General features: G+C 26.7%; 2 protein-coding genes across 3 annotated transcripts; both read right to left on the bottom strand.

Moving 5' to 3' along the window:
- Window positions 1-797: 797 nt before the first annotated feature.
- On the bottom strand, window positions 798-2,802 carry LOC130977045 (uncharacterized). Its single transcript, XM_057902044.1, has 2 exons — window positions 2,084-2,802; window positions 798-1,684 (listed from the first exon to the last, which is right to left on the bottom strand). The coding sequence occupies exons 1-2, from the start codon at window positions 2,787-2,789 to the stop codon at window positions 867-869; spliced, it is 1,524 nt and encodes a 507-aa protein (XP_057758027.1). The 5' UTR covers window positions 2,790-2,802; the 3' UTR covers window positions 798-866.
- A 6,805-nt stretch (window positions 2,803-9,607) lies between these two features.
- LOC130973609 (suppressor protein SRP40-like) lies at window positions 9,608-12,195 on the bottom strand. 2 transcript variants are annotated; one of them, XM_057898227.1, is made up of 2 exons: window positions 11,157-12,195; window positions 9,608-9,860 (listed from the first exon to the last, which is right to left on the bottom strand). In XM_057898227.1, the coding sequence occupies exons 1-2, from the start codon at window positions 12,091-12,093 to the stop codon at window positions 9,673-9,675; spliced, it is 1,125 nt and encodes a 374-aa protein (XP_057754210.1). In that variant the 5' UTR covers window positions 12,094-12,195; the 3' UTR covers window positions 9,608-9,672. The 2 variants fall into 2 exon arrangements, with proteins under 2 accessions (XP_057754210.1, XP_057754211.1); XM_057898228.1 differs by having other exon boundaries at window positions 9,608-9,830; window positions 11,157-12,178.
- Between the last annotated feature and the right edge of the window lie 4,780 nt (window positions 12,196-16,975).

Raw genomic sequence — 16,975 nt, 5'->3', positions numbered from 1 at the left:
TCGTGGAATTAAGGAGTTATGGTTATTCAAGTTCATAATTTATTTTATTTAAAATTTAATAATTGTAATGAATTGTATGTTCACTATTTAAATAAGTCAAGTTAGAACCGAAATTAATGTTTATTGTAAATTAAAAGAAAAAGAAAAAAATAAAATTTTTATTTCAATCAAATTAAATGAACAATAATTTATTATAAAATCGGGCTACTTTGATAATGAAATTTTTGTAAAAATAGTTATATTATGTTTAATTATTAGGTTAAATAAAAGGTTATAATTATAATAAACTAACTCATTTCAATCAATAATAATATGACATATAATAAAAAATAACTTATCTTTTAATATTAAGAATGATAAATAGAATTTATCATTAAAAAATATATTATAATTAGATTTATCGAGATATATATATATATATAAAAGAATCAGGATATTGAATTAAGTTTGTATTAATATTTTAGTTTAAGGAGTATATACGATTTTTTTTAAAAGAGTAGATTCGATCGAAAAAATTAATTAGCTTAAGTATGAAAGCGAATTGCATGGAATTACTGGTGGTAAATTATAATAAATAAAAAAAATACATAAAATAAAATACTTAATTATAAAATTTGATATAATATAAAAATTTAATTAAAAAATATATAAAAATTTAATTAAAAATTCAGTAAAATTAAGTGGGATAAAGTAATTAAACCATACTTTTATAAGAATCGAATTACAGCCACACACCAAAAACCAAACTCACATTATTCAAAGATAAATAGAAATACAATGTATTGGGTAGCTGAAACAAAAGTGAAATCCCCGGTAGAAAAAGAAAAGTAGGCCATGAAAAAGAAGACAAACAATAATGAAACTACTTAATTATTAAAAAGGGTAACTATGGCTTCCCATGCAGCAACAGCAAGAGAAACAGGATCTCCAAAAATAGCTGCAAACAATGCCTTGAGTATCACTGGTGCTATCTTTACCGCCATCTTCTTTACCACTGATGATGATACTTTGGAATTTGATCGTCCTTTAACTTTCCCAACTTTCGTATTATTCTCAACAGTATTATTGGTCTGCATTTTTGACACTACAACCTTCTTTTCCGAGAAATAATCACTCAATTTCTCAAGAAACAGTTCCTTAAAACAAGAAACATGAAAGCAATCTCCATCGGAAGTTAAATATGACCACCCTTTAACTTTGATATCATCCCCAACTTTTTGACGCTTACATTGAACACACTTTTTCGGAACATCTCGTTGCAATGTGAGTGTCTTTGTTGCACCTGAATCTTCATAAGGAATGTTGTGTCTTAGCTTCAAACAACATGGATGCAAATCCAAGCCTGTGTCCTTTTTTGTTTCTTTGCGATAATACACAAACCCTTGCACTTCCATTCTACATGCATCACAAACCCTAGGATGCCCAATGGGTTTCTCTAGGAACGCGAATACTTCTCCTTTGAAAAATGGATGACTTACCTTGTCTTGACGCTGAAGGACAGCGTTTGCACATTCTTCATGGAGGACATAACCACTGCAATTCTCTTCTTTACAACGGTAACTGGGTCCACACCCTTTTTCTTTACATCCATGGCAGCTAAATGGGTCTCCAGCTTGCGTTTCCTTTAACTCGTGTTCATGGATGTCGGGAAGAAGAATCGCCTTCTTCTCAATTCCGGTGTGCACTACAAGAAGGATACTTAAATGTTAAGATGAAATAGTATTAATTGAAATAATTTTCAATAAGGGTATTAATATTCAATTATTTAAAAAATAGCCGATATTGTAGCTTAAAATTAGTTATCCATGCATGTTCTTTATTTAATATGAAATATATACAAGAGAGTCACTTAGATAAAGACGTTAAAAACATCTTTAATTTTTATAAAAATGTTTTTTAATAATTAAAATTTAACACATATAATCGATTAATGGTGTTATTTTTGTCAAAATTAGGCTAAACAAATTAATTTGATCAAAAATGATGAATTAAATTTTGAACCGATTTAAATTAATATCATTTTTTTTTATAAAAAATGATTACAATATCCTATTATAGAAAATGACTAAAATATATATAGTACCTTTGTCGGGTTGAGGTTGGATCTGCATGACCAATATCTTTGCTTCATTATCTTCTTGAGCTGCCAAATAAAAAACTCTCTCAAGGGATGGAAAAGGTTTCTCTTGCATTATCGATGATCTTGTTGCCTTGAAGGTGTCATTCAAACCGTCAAGGAACCTCTTGGCTCTTTCTTGCTCCCTCTTGCTCTTGTCATTGTTCTCATCGAGCATCATGTCATATTCCATCCAAAGCGCATCGAACTTGATCTTATATTCCATCAGAGTTTGTCTTTCTAATTGTTTGAGGGAATTGATTTCTTTCGTAATTTCTGAGATTATGGACTGATCCTTAGGGGGGCAGTAAAGTTGCATCAAAACTCTCCACACGCTAACTTCATTGGACAAAGCTTCCTTATTAATAATCGGTTTTATGTCCTCCGAGATGAAACCGCGGATCCATGACAGAACAAGCTCTTTGTGAGTCTTCCATTCTCCATAGATTGGTTCGTTCATCACCTCTTTATCGGTGCCATGCGCAAACCACAGCGTCTTTGTCTTTTCCAACCTCCAGTTCATTGTTCGGCGCCACACGTGGTAATTGTCGTATCCATCCAGAACCATTGCAGCAGGTTCATCTAGCGATAATTTAGGACGATCTTGGAGCGCAGAGTGAATGTAATTGTAACGGTAATAGGTAGCTACTTGATGGTTAATATTTGAAGCCATGGCTAGTAGTGAAGAAAACTTAGGTATCTTAGCAAAGTTTGAAAGTTTCAATTTGGTAATGAGTTGATTGATTCTGTTGTTTATATAATCACGTCCACGCCTTCGTTTCTCTTATGTCCGCGTTACACCCAATGAAAAAAAAATATATTAATTGAATAAACAGACCTTCAATTGACTTGCATAATCCTTCACACATAATAATCCAAACTATTATTAATTGTCTCCTTAGCGGATCCTTATTTTAAATATAATTGAAATGTAAAATAAGGTAAGTGATAATTTCAAATTACAATCACAACCTTTGATTTAATTTTTATTTGAGCAAAATTTTGCACTTAAGCCTACTTTTTCCTAACGCGTGCGGAAAAATTCTAACTATATATTCACTAATAAGTTTCGGTGAATGTTTGATAAACCGTTATAAAGAAGAGCATTCTTACTCTAACAACTCTTTTACTATATTTTTTATTCGCAGAAGAAATAAAATTCAGTGTTATCTTCAAGTTCCTTCGAGGGTAACAACTTATTACATTGGATAAAATAAAAGGAGCCACTCGTAAGATAAAAAACGTTTAAAACATTTTTTTATAAATATTTTTTAATAATTAAAATTTAATATATATAATCGATTAGATCGTGTTATTTTTTTATCAAAAAATAGTGAATCAAATGTTGAATTGATCTAAATTAATATTATTTTTAATTTATTGAAAATAACTATAATACTCTTATAATAGAAAATGACTAAAATACTCTTATTATATATATATATATATATATATATATATATATATATATATATATATATATATATATATATATATATAGAGTATTATAGTCATTTTAATCATTTTTATAATAAGAGTATTGTAATTATTTTTATAAAAAAATATTAATTTAGACCGGTTCAAGATTTGATTAATTATTTTTTTGATTAAATTAATTTGTCTGACTTAATTTTGACAAAAATAATACAGTTTAATCATTTATATATGTTAAATTTTAATTACTAAAAAATATATTTAAAAAGACGTTTTGGACATTTTTATTTGAATAGCTTCTAAAATAAAATTATATCTAAAATAGAATAATATTTTTTAAATACCTAATTATGCTACATATACATTGAAAAAAAAATGTAACCTTTTAAGAAGGACATTTATGGACAAATCAAATCCTATGTCTTCTCCTTAGGGGTGTTATCAGTTCAGTTTGGTTTGATTTTGGACCAAAAATTAACCAAATTGATATGTTCGGTTCTTACAGACACACAATCGTTTAGTTTGTTGCTTTTACAACAATCGAACCGAACCGAATCAATAGCGGTTTGGTTCGATCGATTTTTTCGGTGTTTAATTCCTAATGAGAAGAATATGAATCACAATAATTAGAGGTTTAAAATAGTCAATAAACTGAAATAATAAGAGTAAAAAATTGAAATGGTTAGGGGTTGAAAATTTTTATTATTAGGTTAAAGGTTAAAATGGTTAAAACATTGAAATGTATGCATATCTTCAGTTCGGTTTGGTTTGGTTCGGTTTCTATCGAACCAACCGAAAATCGAACCGAACCGATCGGTTTTGTCAAAAAAATAAAAAAACCGATTTTTCGATTTTTAAATCGATTATTATAATTTTTGGTTCGATTTTACAGTAATTTCCAGTCCGGTTCGATAACTTACACCCCTACTTCTCCTATGTTATTTACGCCGACTATTTAGTTAATCCAAATATTATTATTATTATTATTACTTCTAGAATGGATGGCCACCAAAAAAATATCAATAACAAATCTTATTATAAAACAATTAAATTTAAAAAAATATCATTATAAGATAAATTTTTTTAAATGATAGAGACTAATTTGATTTATTTAGTATTTTACCTTGACCAAAGAAATGCAACTATAAAGTAATAAACCGGGTCACTATTATACAGCTCATGCCATTCAAGTTCACACATCTATTTGCATTCATGTTGATTTTTTGGGTGTGGATGGATATTTATGAATGGAATATTGCTTTTACTGCTAGAGTCAATATTCAATTTAATTTTTAAAATTTTAATTGTTTTTATATCATTTTTAAATTTTATAAATATAATTTATATTATTAGTCATTAAAACAAAAATTCCGGTACAAAAACATTAATATAAATCGTATGTAAGTTTAGAATTAAATTAAATATTATCTCCCCCTCCTGAAACTTTTGTTTTTATATAGAAAATACTCTAATTATATTGTGCATAATCAGCACACACATATATATATATATATATATAGCACTACAAAATTACAAATATATTTAAAGCAGAATTATTATAATTAATGAACAAGTATTTACAAGTATATACATATATATACACACACATACATATTTCTACTTAATTTTTTGAATTATCTTCGTAACTTCTACACCAAGAAAATATTTGATATTTTGAAAGTATAGAAAGTACCCAATTTTTTTTATCTCTCCTAAATTTGAGGAGAAAGATTAAGAAGATACTTAGAAGGATACGTTATTATTAAATTAATAATGAAATAACTTTTATGTATGGAGAGTTGGAGACACCAAATTTTTTATTCTTTAATTAAAAAAAATGAAGAAGGGGAGAAAAATAATGAAAAATAAAATAAAATTTAATATGAAGCAAGAATAGGTTTAATAAAGATATATATCAAAAGAATAGGATCAATAATAAAACGCGTGATTCTTATAAGATAAAACTATTAAATTATTAATTTATAATTTACTTATTATCACGTCAAATTTTTTTAGATAAAAAATTCTGTAGCCGATCTAAACTTTTTATAAAGGCACTCTTAAATCTTAATTGATCCGAAGGAACCCTCTAATAACTTGGTAACTTCTTTGGTAAAAAGCTCCAAAGTATACATATAAAATTAGAAATATAAAATCAGTTAGAGCAAGACCCATCAAATCTGTGAACCACTTCAACGAATCCCACTCAGAAAATTAGAATATACCATTGCAGAAATTAGTGACATATCATTCAAGTCATTCTTTAAAGATTAATTAAATTAAATTGGTGTGCAGCTAACTAACTAGGGTCGTTAACTCGTTATAATGAAGCTTCCCATAACTAATCCCTCTTATATTATTTATTTGACCTCCCCCCATTTTTTATCACTTTCGATCAATCGGTTTTTCTCCCGAGTCACTTTCTTTTTTTAATCGTAGACTTCTTTTCTAGAATTCTAGAATCCTTACTTCTAAATCTTCATCTCGATTAATTAATTAGATTTATTTGATTGTATGAAATATTTTTATCATTAAAAATTTTAAATATTCAATAATAAATATAATATTTATCTATTTATTTTATTATTTAATTTTTTATTTATTATAGTTTTATATACTTATTTAATTATTATTAGATCAAATAGTTTAGTCATATTTCACTGGTTGAATTTATAACTAAGTGATTTAGCCAAATGAATTAATGGTTTGATTTTGATAACTATAATAAAAAAGAGAAAGAGAAAGAAAAAAGAAATCTGCAAGAGAGATGAAAAAAATTAAAATATTTGAAGAAGGTCCTACATAAGTTTTATCCTTTATTATAATTATTAATCGGCGTATGTTTTCGTATTCTGCACGAAAAAATATATAAAATTATATAAAAAAATAAAAATATTTATAGTAATTATTATAAATATTTTATAATTTAAAATATTTAAAAAATTAGTATTTATCTTAATTAATATGGATTGGTTGAATGATTATCCTATTTGTATGTTTAAAGAGGTATTTGGAGTTTGAATTACACTTTGTGTATGTAGTAATTCATTAGCTAACGACAATAAATAGCACATCAATATGTGGTGTATTAGTCTTTAGCCTGTTCAGTTAGAAAATTTGTAAAAAAAAAATATTATTTGTCTTTAAAGTAAAACAATTTCTTATTAGTACCAATACTTATGAAGATTTATCTTTGTTAAAATTTATTTGGGATAATTTTATTTATTGGTATAGTATTTATTCTTAAAATCAAAACAATATTATCAACGTTGTTACTTGTTAAAATTTTACATTTTATGATATGATTTTCAGTTTTTCAAAATATAGACTTATGATATTATAAAAGCTATTATATTGATTAATATTTTTTGGTAATATTATCGGAATACCATGGTTAAATATTAGTTAATGTAAAAAGAAATCAATAACAACTTTTATTATTTAATATATAATTTATTCTATTAAAAATTAAATTAGTATTTTCTGAATTGGTAAATACACTTTTTTTTATTTCTTGTGCTATTTTTATTTAATAATATTTGTTATTAAAAAAAGTAAATAACTACACTATTCTACTATATGATGTATAAAGTAATTTCTTATCTTAAAATTAATTCTGATTAGTGAGATAAAATTCAAAATATTTTTTATTTTCTTACGCAAATTTAGTTTTGAATTTAGAATTTATTAATAACTTATTTTTTTTAATTTTAATAATAAAAATAATTTATTATTTTATATTTGAATATTTTTATTTTTTATTTCTTGTATAATAAGAAAGCATAACCCTACATACATATACCAGCTGCCCTAGCTCATCGTTTTTCCATATATTCACAACTCCACTTCTTTTGTTTTTATCTTTTTGTTATATTAAGTTTAATTGAAGTCCAGTCATAATTCTTTCTTATTATTATACAAGAAATAGAAAATAAAGATATTCAAATATAAATAATAAATTATTTTTAGTAGTTAGGATTATGTTAGATAACTAATAATTTTTTTGAACAATATAAATAATTATTAATTAAATAAAAATATATTACTTTTTTAAATTATTTATATAAATCTTAATATTAGAATAACCATCTGTACATCTAATAAAATAAATATTCGATATATTTATTATTTATATTATTTAATATTTTCATTGTCTATCTATACTTTTTTTTATGTATTATTGGCGGACAACCCACTTCATGACCAGAATAATAATTTAATCAATTTTGACTTGACTGCGTTAATTTGTTAATGTATATGCTTTATTTAAATTTCATGATAACTGTTCTAAAATATAATTAAAAAAGCTAATATGTTATTAAAAATATTAATTTCGTAACGAAAAATATTAAAAAGTTAACAGAATTTATTAATAATTTTTAAAAGTGTAAATTAAAAATATATTATTATACTAGATAATTATAATAAAAAAATTAAATTTAAAATTAAAAATATTGGCCAAATTAAATTAAATTAACTTGAAATAAAATATGATGGATACTTTTGAATGGGCTAGGATCAAATTAAGAATAAAACTTTATATTCAAGCAAAATACTTAATCAAATCTAATGTAATTGTTATAACCACTTTTTAAATTACGTGTCTTCTCCTTCTTTTTTTCTGTTTTTTTTTTTCTTCTTCTTTTTTTTTTTAATTATTGGCATCACCAATAATACCAACATTTTGTTAATATCTTTATCGGTTCTGATTTTTTCTGATCATCATTAAATAATTTTGTTTCATTTCTTAGTTTATTTCGGTTCATTTGATACTATTAATAAATATTGACCTAATTTTTTATTCCTTAAGTAATTTCAGTTTATTTTTTAATTTAATTGAAGTTTATTTAGATTCAAAAATGAATTCAATATGTTTTTGTTAATAATTGAATTTTTTTTACTGTTTATTCCAATTTAAGTTAATTTCAATTCATTTGTATGCTAATTGAGGTTCACTTGATACTGCTAATAAGTATTATTGACAAAATTTTTTAGCAAAGAAGAATGAAATTGTTCGTTTACCAATCAACCTTTGAGTATCAGTGAAGTGAAGGCAACGAAAGAAGGTGTGGTTCTGTTGCCTTGATCATTCACAATAATCTCTACACGACCATTTTGCTCTTCCCATGCAGCAACACAGGAGTATGTAGTTCCAAGATCGATTCCTATTGCACGACCCTTATGTTTTTTTTGCCATTCTTCAATTCTCTTTGTGAAAGACTGGGTGTAAATTAAATATGAATATGAACAGCTTCTGAGTGTGTACATATATATAGAGAGAAAGAAAGATATACTAATAAAAGTATTTTTATGTTCCTTGAAACCATAAAATGAATTAATTATTATTAATGTATTATACTAATGTCAAGGGTCATGCTTAATTGTTCGTGTGAAGCTGAGTTTGTGTGGTTGCAGAATTTTCTCCAAGAGTTGAAGATTAATCTCCATACAACACCTAGGATCATGTGTGACAATATGAGCACAGTATTGTTGACAGAAAATCCAATTTTTCATGGAAAGATCAAACACTTCCAGTGGAAACTCTTACACAGCCAACACTATCTAGCTATGTTAATTAATATATTTTTTTAGTTAAATCCCACAAAGTCAAAGAAAATTATTTTATATGCAAGGAATATTCTGAACAATGATGAACTGGTGTATCTTGTCATATTTTATTCTATCGTTTTTCCTTTAAAAAGCTTGTTTAATAACAAGAAGTGTAGATTCTTCAACATACAATTCCTAGATCAGTCTAGGAACGGGGACTAAGTATAAAAGTTCTACAATCAAATCCACACACAACTTTTATTTATTGATATTGTAAGGATTACAACCACACTTCATACCAAACTCACATATTAAAGAAGGTATGTACTCTACTATGATTATGTTACGGTGACTATAATAATTATAATATTCTTAAGAAATACTGTTAAAATTAAAATAAAAAAAATATAATTTTAATTTTAACAGCACTTACATAATTATTATAGTCACTGTAACATAATTATATTAGAATTCACTCCAAAAAAACACAATAATTAGTCGCTCAACTGAAAAGAAGTGATGAACCACCCAATTGAAAACTATTATTTAAGAGTGTACAGTTATATATATAATTAAGAAGACGAGCTAGGTAGGAATAGTCCCACAATATCAGGAAGAAAAGGAAGAGGATGTCCAAGAATGAACGAAAATGCTAGCTTAAGTGCAACTGGTACTATCTTCCTCACCACCTTCATTGCCATTGATTTTTTTGAATTTGATCTTCCTTCAACTTTGTTGAAAACAGAGAAAAGAGACAAAACTGAAGGATGTAAATAAGTCATCCATGAAAATATTTTATTATTGGCTAAATCTTATTTGAATAATCCATAGAATGTAGAGCTTGTTTCTTTCAACATGAAATATATTTTGCACTCTCTAGTTCAGAATCATTATGTCCTTTAGAGAAAAAATTGGTTTAATATAATATAACTTACATTCTCATATTACAATATAATATTTATATGGGCTATACTACGTGTATACCAAAATTAGCCACTAAAATTAACCACGAGTATAAAATACATATTAAAATACAAATACATATTGAAATAAATTAAACCACATATATGTTTATACACAAATATATTAGTGGCTGATTTTAGTGTACAAATAGCATTTTTGTATTTGTATTAAGTGTTTTTTATTTTCTATATATAATGAAGCATTATGTATTTATTTATTTTCAGTTGGCAATATATATATATATATATATATAGAGAGAGAGAGAGAGAGAGAGAATTTAATATGAGAAATTATGTAGATTATATTGATGCTAGGTTTGCTATATCGATAAGTGACTCTTTATATGATATTAAAAATGTGACTATGTAACTGTTTTTTCTTATATTGTTACAAAATAATTTTAGTGTTGCTGCTATTAAGATGGAATATGATAATAATGTAAACACTCCTATTTTAATAATATTAATTATTTTTTTTATAAATTTATATAAAACATAATGCAAAAAATTTATGTGAGGATGACATTATTATTTTTCTATGCAGATTTATAGAGAATTTAAAAATTTGTGTCATTAATTCATGATTACAGTATTATTTTCTTTAGTCTCTTCATTTATATATTATATAATAGATAATAGATGGAATATATAATTAGTTTTACTCTAATAAAAATTTTCATTGTGGCCTAATCAGATTATCACTATAATTATTAAGAAAATGGAAATTTGATCAAATATATTCATACAGCAATATATAATTATATGTGTTTGTTTAAAATTTTCACCATTGTATATAATAAATTAAATCCATGTTATAATTGTGAAAAAGTATAGGATACCAACGTAGCCAACTTATTATCAACAATAATTATTTATATTTTAAATACATATATAAAGAGACACATCTAAAAAATATATCTATAAAGACACTTTTATTAAATATAATTATAAAAAAAAAGATATTTTTGTTAAACACATCCATAAAAACACTCTCATTAAACACAATCATAAATAAGAATCATAAATAAAAATTGGGAAGTTGGCAAAAAAGTTGTTAGTAACTTAGTGAGATTGTATAATTATTATACATATACCTTTGGTAGAAGATGGACGTTGACTCGAAGACAACGAGTGTCGACTCCCTTGTTGCAATGATCTTGGAGGTTTAGATGAAGCAGCTACAGAAGAGGACATGCCTTTTCTTGAAGAAGACCAGTGTTGACTCTTTTGTTGCATCAAATTCTGTGATTTAGACAAGATAGATATGGAAGGGGACGAACGTTGATTCGAAAAAGACAAGGATTCCTTCCTTGGTTGCATTGAACTATGTGGTTTATATGATGCAAACATAGAAGAGGATGCATATTGACTACTTTGTGGTTTGGATAAGACAGAGAATAAAGAAGACAGATTTCGACTCCAAGAAAACGAGTAATAATTCTTTTGTTGCCTCCAATTTTGTGGTTTAGACGAGGCAGAAACTGAAGATGACGAGAGTTGACTCCAACAAGGCCAATGATAACTCCCTTGTTGCTTTGAATTTTGTGGTTCAGATGAGGCAAAAACTGAAGAGGATGAGAGTTGATTCCAATAGGAGGAAGGACAACTCTCTTGTTGCTTCGAACTTTGTGATTCAGATGAAGCAAAAATCGAAGAGGATGAGAGTTGATTTCTCCAATAGGACGGATGATAACTCTCTTGTTGTTTCGAACTTTGTGATTCAGATGAAGCAAAAACTGAAGAGGATGAGAGTTGATTCCTCCAATAAGATGAATGATAACTCTCTTGTTGCTTTGAACTTTGTGATTCAGATGAGGCAAAAACTGAAGAAGATGAGTGATGACTCCTTTGTTTCCTCAAATTTTGTTGTTTAGATGAAGCAGAAGTATCTAATTTAGATAAAACAGACATAGTAGAAGAAGAGGATGATCGTTGACTCAAAGAAGATGAACGTTGACTCCCATATTGCCTCGAAGCACTAGGTTTTGACGAACTTTGTCCTGAAGAGTATGAATGTTTGCTTCTCATCATATTGAATTAAAATCTTGTGTGATTGGCAAGGAACATGGAATAAGAGAGTATAATTTTGTGCTGTTTATCTACAGGGCAGCAAGTTGTAACTAACTTACGCAATATGTGTAATGTAGAAACTCAGGTGCAGTGGACTTCATGTGAAGTTGATACTTAAAAATTATTAGATAATTTAACTGATTTGACTAAATTTTCATCTAACGGCTCTAAAGTATCAATTTTACGTAAAGTCGACTTCACCTGAGTTTTCACCTATGTGTAATTACCTTGCTCTTCAAGGAAAAACAAATTGAGAAAGTACTCATTCTTAGATTATTAGTGGACACGACCCTACTCCGCGCGTGTTCAATAATTTAATCTAATTGACTTGGCTTTCACTAATCTTGCACGGCACTAATTAATTATAGTAGAAAAATATTAGATGATGAATATATATTTCATTATATTTATTTGGGCTAATATTATTTAATAATTTACTCAAATTTTCTATTCTTTTCACATTGATAATATTAGTTCCTAATATTTATCTATTAAAATAATATTTCATTTTAATTATACTGTCATTTAAACTTGAAATCTGTATACATTTTACACATTATAATACTATCTAGCTCATAAGTTTCTTTCTTTTTCTTTTGCTAAAAATTTCTCATAGGAATTTGATTTTAACCATATTCAATTCACTTCCATTTTGTTTTTCTATCTATCTATCACTAATTTAAATATACCTGAAAACTATAAATTAATAGTGAAATTTAATTTCTTTTTGGTAAAAGAAAAAGTGCCAATGATCCTAATTCAAACTTTTATTGTTTTAAGATTTAACCCCTCCACTCCCGTTGTAACTTCAAAAGAATTGTAAAATCTTCAATTGATAATACAAGATAAACAGAAAGAAGAGATTGATGCGGTTGGTCATGCAAGGACAAATGCAAGAACCACACGCCGCTATAGTAGCTAGCTAGTACACAGCAAACAATCAAATAAATAAAACTATGGGTAAAGTAGCGTATCAAACGTACACTATTACACATGGTTCTGAAAATCGAATCAGACCTGCCGGTTTAATCAAAATAATCGAAAATCGGTTATTAAACTGGTCCAGATAAGGTCAGAAATTGCCTGACAAAAAATCAATAAAAAATCGGTTGAACTGGACGATTTTTTTGAATATCCAGTTCTCTCACCCAGCACCAAACGGCATCATTTTGGTTTGAAAAAAAAAAAAAAAACAATAAAAACACGTGCACCCCTAAATGTCCGAATCCCCTTTTTCTTCTCTCTCATTCTCAATCTCACCAAAATGCTAAATCCCTAATTTCAAAGGTGGCAGCTTTGAAGAGCAGCGAAAGAATGGGCGAAGCCCTTGTCGGAGACGGTCGCAGCGGAGGAAGGAGGCGGTGGAGCTGTCTCTGAGATTGATGTGCATGGCTTCTTCCATTGTTGCAGTGTCTCTCATGGTTACTGCAAAACAAGCTACAAAATCCCCCAATCTCTCTCACTCTCATTCTCAGTCGCCGCCACTCTTCTCATCCTCACCGTCTCTGTGCTCGTCGTGAAGCCCGCCTCTGTCCTCGCCGTCATCGACAGCCTCTTTCTCGTCGTCAAAAATGGCCTCTCTCTCTCTCTCTCTCTCTCTCTCGCACCACTCTCTGTACAACCCGTGCGTGCCGCCATGGACGATTCGATGTTGCCGTGAGTTCTTCAGTCTTCGCTGTCCCTCAACATCTTCTTCGTGGTCTTCTTTATTTTCATTGATTTCTTCCTTTTTCACTTTAGTTTTTGATTTGTTTCCTGTGTTGTGTGTGGAACGAGTCATTGATTATTCGTTATTTTTATTTATTCTGATTTCTGAGTTGCTTCACTTGCTTGTTGATGATTTTTTTATTATCAGTTGATAGTGCTATGATGTATTGCTTCACTGTGTTGTTTATGGAAATTCGTAATCTTCTCCATGTTGAAAACTAGTGATCACGTATTGTGAAATTCTATATTCTATAATGTATTTTTCTAATAATCCTCCGAATTTTGATATAATTTTGGATTCTGGCTTTGAATGCTGAATAGAATTTTGATATAATTTTATAATGCTAAACAGAATTGATATAGTTTTGGATTTTAAATTGTTATAATTCTAAATTTTCTTATAATTACTGTAATGGCTGAGGTTTTATTTTACTGTAATTGCTGTATGTACATTTGTAATTTGGTTCTGTTTTGTCCCTTTGTTTTATGATCGTTGAAGGTATGCTATGTTGTAAGTTGTAACTGCAACTGAAACATGAAGTTGGGTTTTAGACTTTTCTTCTTTGAGGTTGTATTAATTTTTATTGCTGAGATTGGTTCATAGGTATTTCTAATTAATAATTTGGCATCAATTGAGTGAGTTTTGTCTAATCAAGTAATTATTGACATTATTATTGATTGTTGGTGATTATTGATTGAATGTGGATATAGAATTTTATGCCATGAATGATTGAATTTAAATTTTAAAAGATTCATATTGTATCTTTAATTAATTTTACTTTATATTTTAACAAAATCGGTTTGACCACGGTTGAATTATTAAACTATTGAACTAGTTATTTGATCGGTTTAATGACCGATTTGGTTCTCGCAACCTTACTATTACATCATGTGATGCATAGCATATATGTTTAGGTGGCTACTTGAACGAAGATTTTATAGTTGTCATTATGTAAAGATATTTTATTTTAATTAATAGATGATAAATTGTAAAATTAGATTTTTATATGTTATAAAAGTGTTATTTTTATTTAAAGTGTGGCTAAACAAATAAGTTATATTTTTTAAACAAAAATTATTATAAAAAAATATTTTTGATATTTTTATTGAAATAGTTATCATATTTTTATGTTTGTATTGTTAATTGAAGTAGTCTAATTTAATATATATTATTGAATTATGTTCTGAGTTAGTTTTATATATTTTAAGTCATAAAGATTTTTATTCTTCTACTAATATAAATATGTAAATGTATCTTTTTTTTATTAAGTTAAGTTAATTGAGTTATATATTAAATAAATTATTTATTTATTTTTAAATTTTTTTAAAAATAAGAAATACATCTTTGACTTGATCAATCAAAATGATTTTTTGGTAATTTTCACTATAATTAAATTGTTAACCTCGCAAAAATTGATCTTCAGGCTCAAAATATAAAAGGCTCTTTTGAAATATTTTATTCAGCTTCTTTTAAAATATGGAGAACACTTCGATTAAAAATGTCTTTTTTTAAAAATATTAATATATGTCATAATATTATTGGACATCTTTATTAAACTAGTTAATAATATATTTTTTAATAAACCAGAACAAAATTGATTTATTATAGCAACAATAATAAACTCAATTGTCTGCACTATAATTATTAGATCCAATTTGAACCGACCAATTTACACAATCTAAATCGAATCATCATGTTTAAATTTTTTTATAAAAAGACAAATATATTCCTGATTTTTATTTAAAAAAAAAACAAAAAAACCCCATAATCTAGTGAATTATGTAAATTGATTGGTTCGACCGGATCTGATAATAATTGAGTTTATTGTTATTATTATAAAAAAATCGATTTTATTATAATTTATTAAAAATTCAAAATTAACCAATTTATTAATATGTCTAATGATCATAGTTGTCAGAACCGAACCGGTGATCGAACCGATGAGGTCACTGGGTCACTGGGTTACTAGTTCAACTGGTGGGTCACTGGTCGAACCGGTTAACCCGGTATAATTAAGTAATTATGTAAAATTTAATTATTTTTTCTTTATTATAAGTACTTTTATTTTGTTTTTATAAAAATAATAATTATTTTCAAATTTTAATACTTTATTAATTAATTTATATTTATTGTATTATTGTATTATTATAAATAAAAACTTACATACAGTTAATTTTCATGTGAAGTTGATATTTAAAAACAGTTAGATGATTTGACAAGTTTAACTAAATATCATCTAACGATTTTCAATTATTAACTTCATATGAAGATAACTGCATGTGAGTCTTTACCTATTATTATATGCTACAATTATTTATTGAAAAAATAATATTAATAGATATCATATAATCATAAAAAGAAAAAATAAATTATGGTTAATAATTTTTTTATCTTTTTAATATATATATATATATATAATATTTATAGTTAAATAAAATATAATTGATTTAAAAATGAGTGACTTTAAAATTAAAATTAATTGAATATAAGTAAAATAAAAAATTGCTATATGTATTCATTAAAAATAATATTAATATATTATATAATTATGAAAAGAAAAAATAAGTGAGTTTATAATTATTGTTAAATAAAAATATAATTAATTTAAAAATGAGTGAGTTTATAACTAAAATTAAAATAAAATAAATAAAAGTAAACTATTTGATGAAAGATATCTATATATTATAATTTGCATATATGTTAATGAAAATCAACACAGCTCAGCGGTAAGGAGAGGTTTTGATCTTCCAGTAGATAGGAGTTTGAACCCCATATCACACATTTTGGATAATTTGCCTTTCAAACGGTTCGGTCAGACCGGTCTTATCGAGTTTGACCGGTTCTCACCGGTTTACTCCAGGTTTGACTGGTTCGTTCCGATTTTATGCCTTATACGGTCTAAATATCAAATCGGATCGGTACTAGGTCCGGTTTTCCGGTCGAACCGGCCGGTTCGGTCCGGTTCTGCTAACTATGCTAATGATAATAGCACATATAAACGTCTTTACAAAAAGATGTTTTAGACATCTTTATGGAGAGAACTCCTTACAACATAAAGAAAAGCTACATCAAAGAAGTAAAAAGAAAAAAAAAAGGAACCAGATTACTATAGATGCTGCATCAGCATGCAGAAAA

Source organism: Arachis stenosperma, chromosome 4, assembly GCF_014773155.1.
Source record: "Arachis stenosperma cultivar V10309 chromosome 4, arast.V10309.gnm1.PFL2, whole genome shotgun sequence".
Lineage (NCBI taxonomy): Eukaryota > Viridiplantae > Streptophyta > Magnoliopsida > Fabales > Fabaceae > Arachis > Arachis stenosperma.
Note: the sequence above shows the minus strand (reverse complement) of the source record. Positions and strands in the feature narration are given on the sequence as shown.

Coding starts and splice junctions, on each gene's coding strand:
- LOC130977045 (XM_057902044.1), bottom strand. CDS start 2,789: ATGGCTTCAAATATTAACCATCAAGTAGCTACCTATTACCGTTACAAT. Junction 1,685..2,083: donor CCAACCTCAACCCGACAAAG/GTACTATATATA, acceptor TCCTTCTTGTAG/TGCACACCGGAATTGAGAAG.
- LOC130973609 (XM_057898227.1), bottom strand. CDS start 12,093: ATGATGAGAAGCAAACATTCATACTCTTCAGGACAAAGTTCGTCAAAA. Junction 9,861..11,156: donor ACGTCCATCTTCTACCAAAG/GTATATGTATAA, acceptor TACATCCTTCAG/TTTTGTCTCTTTTCTCTGTT.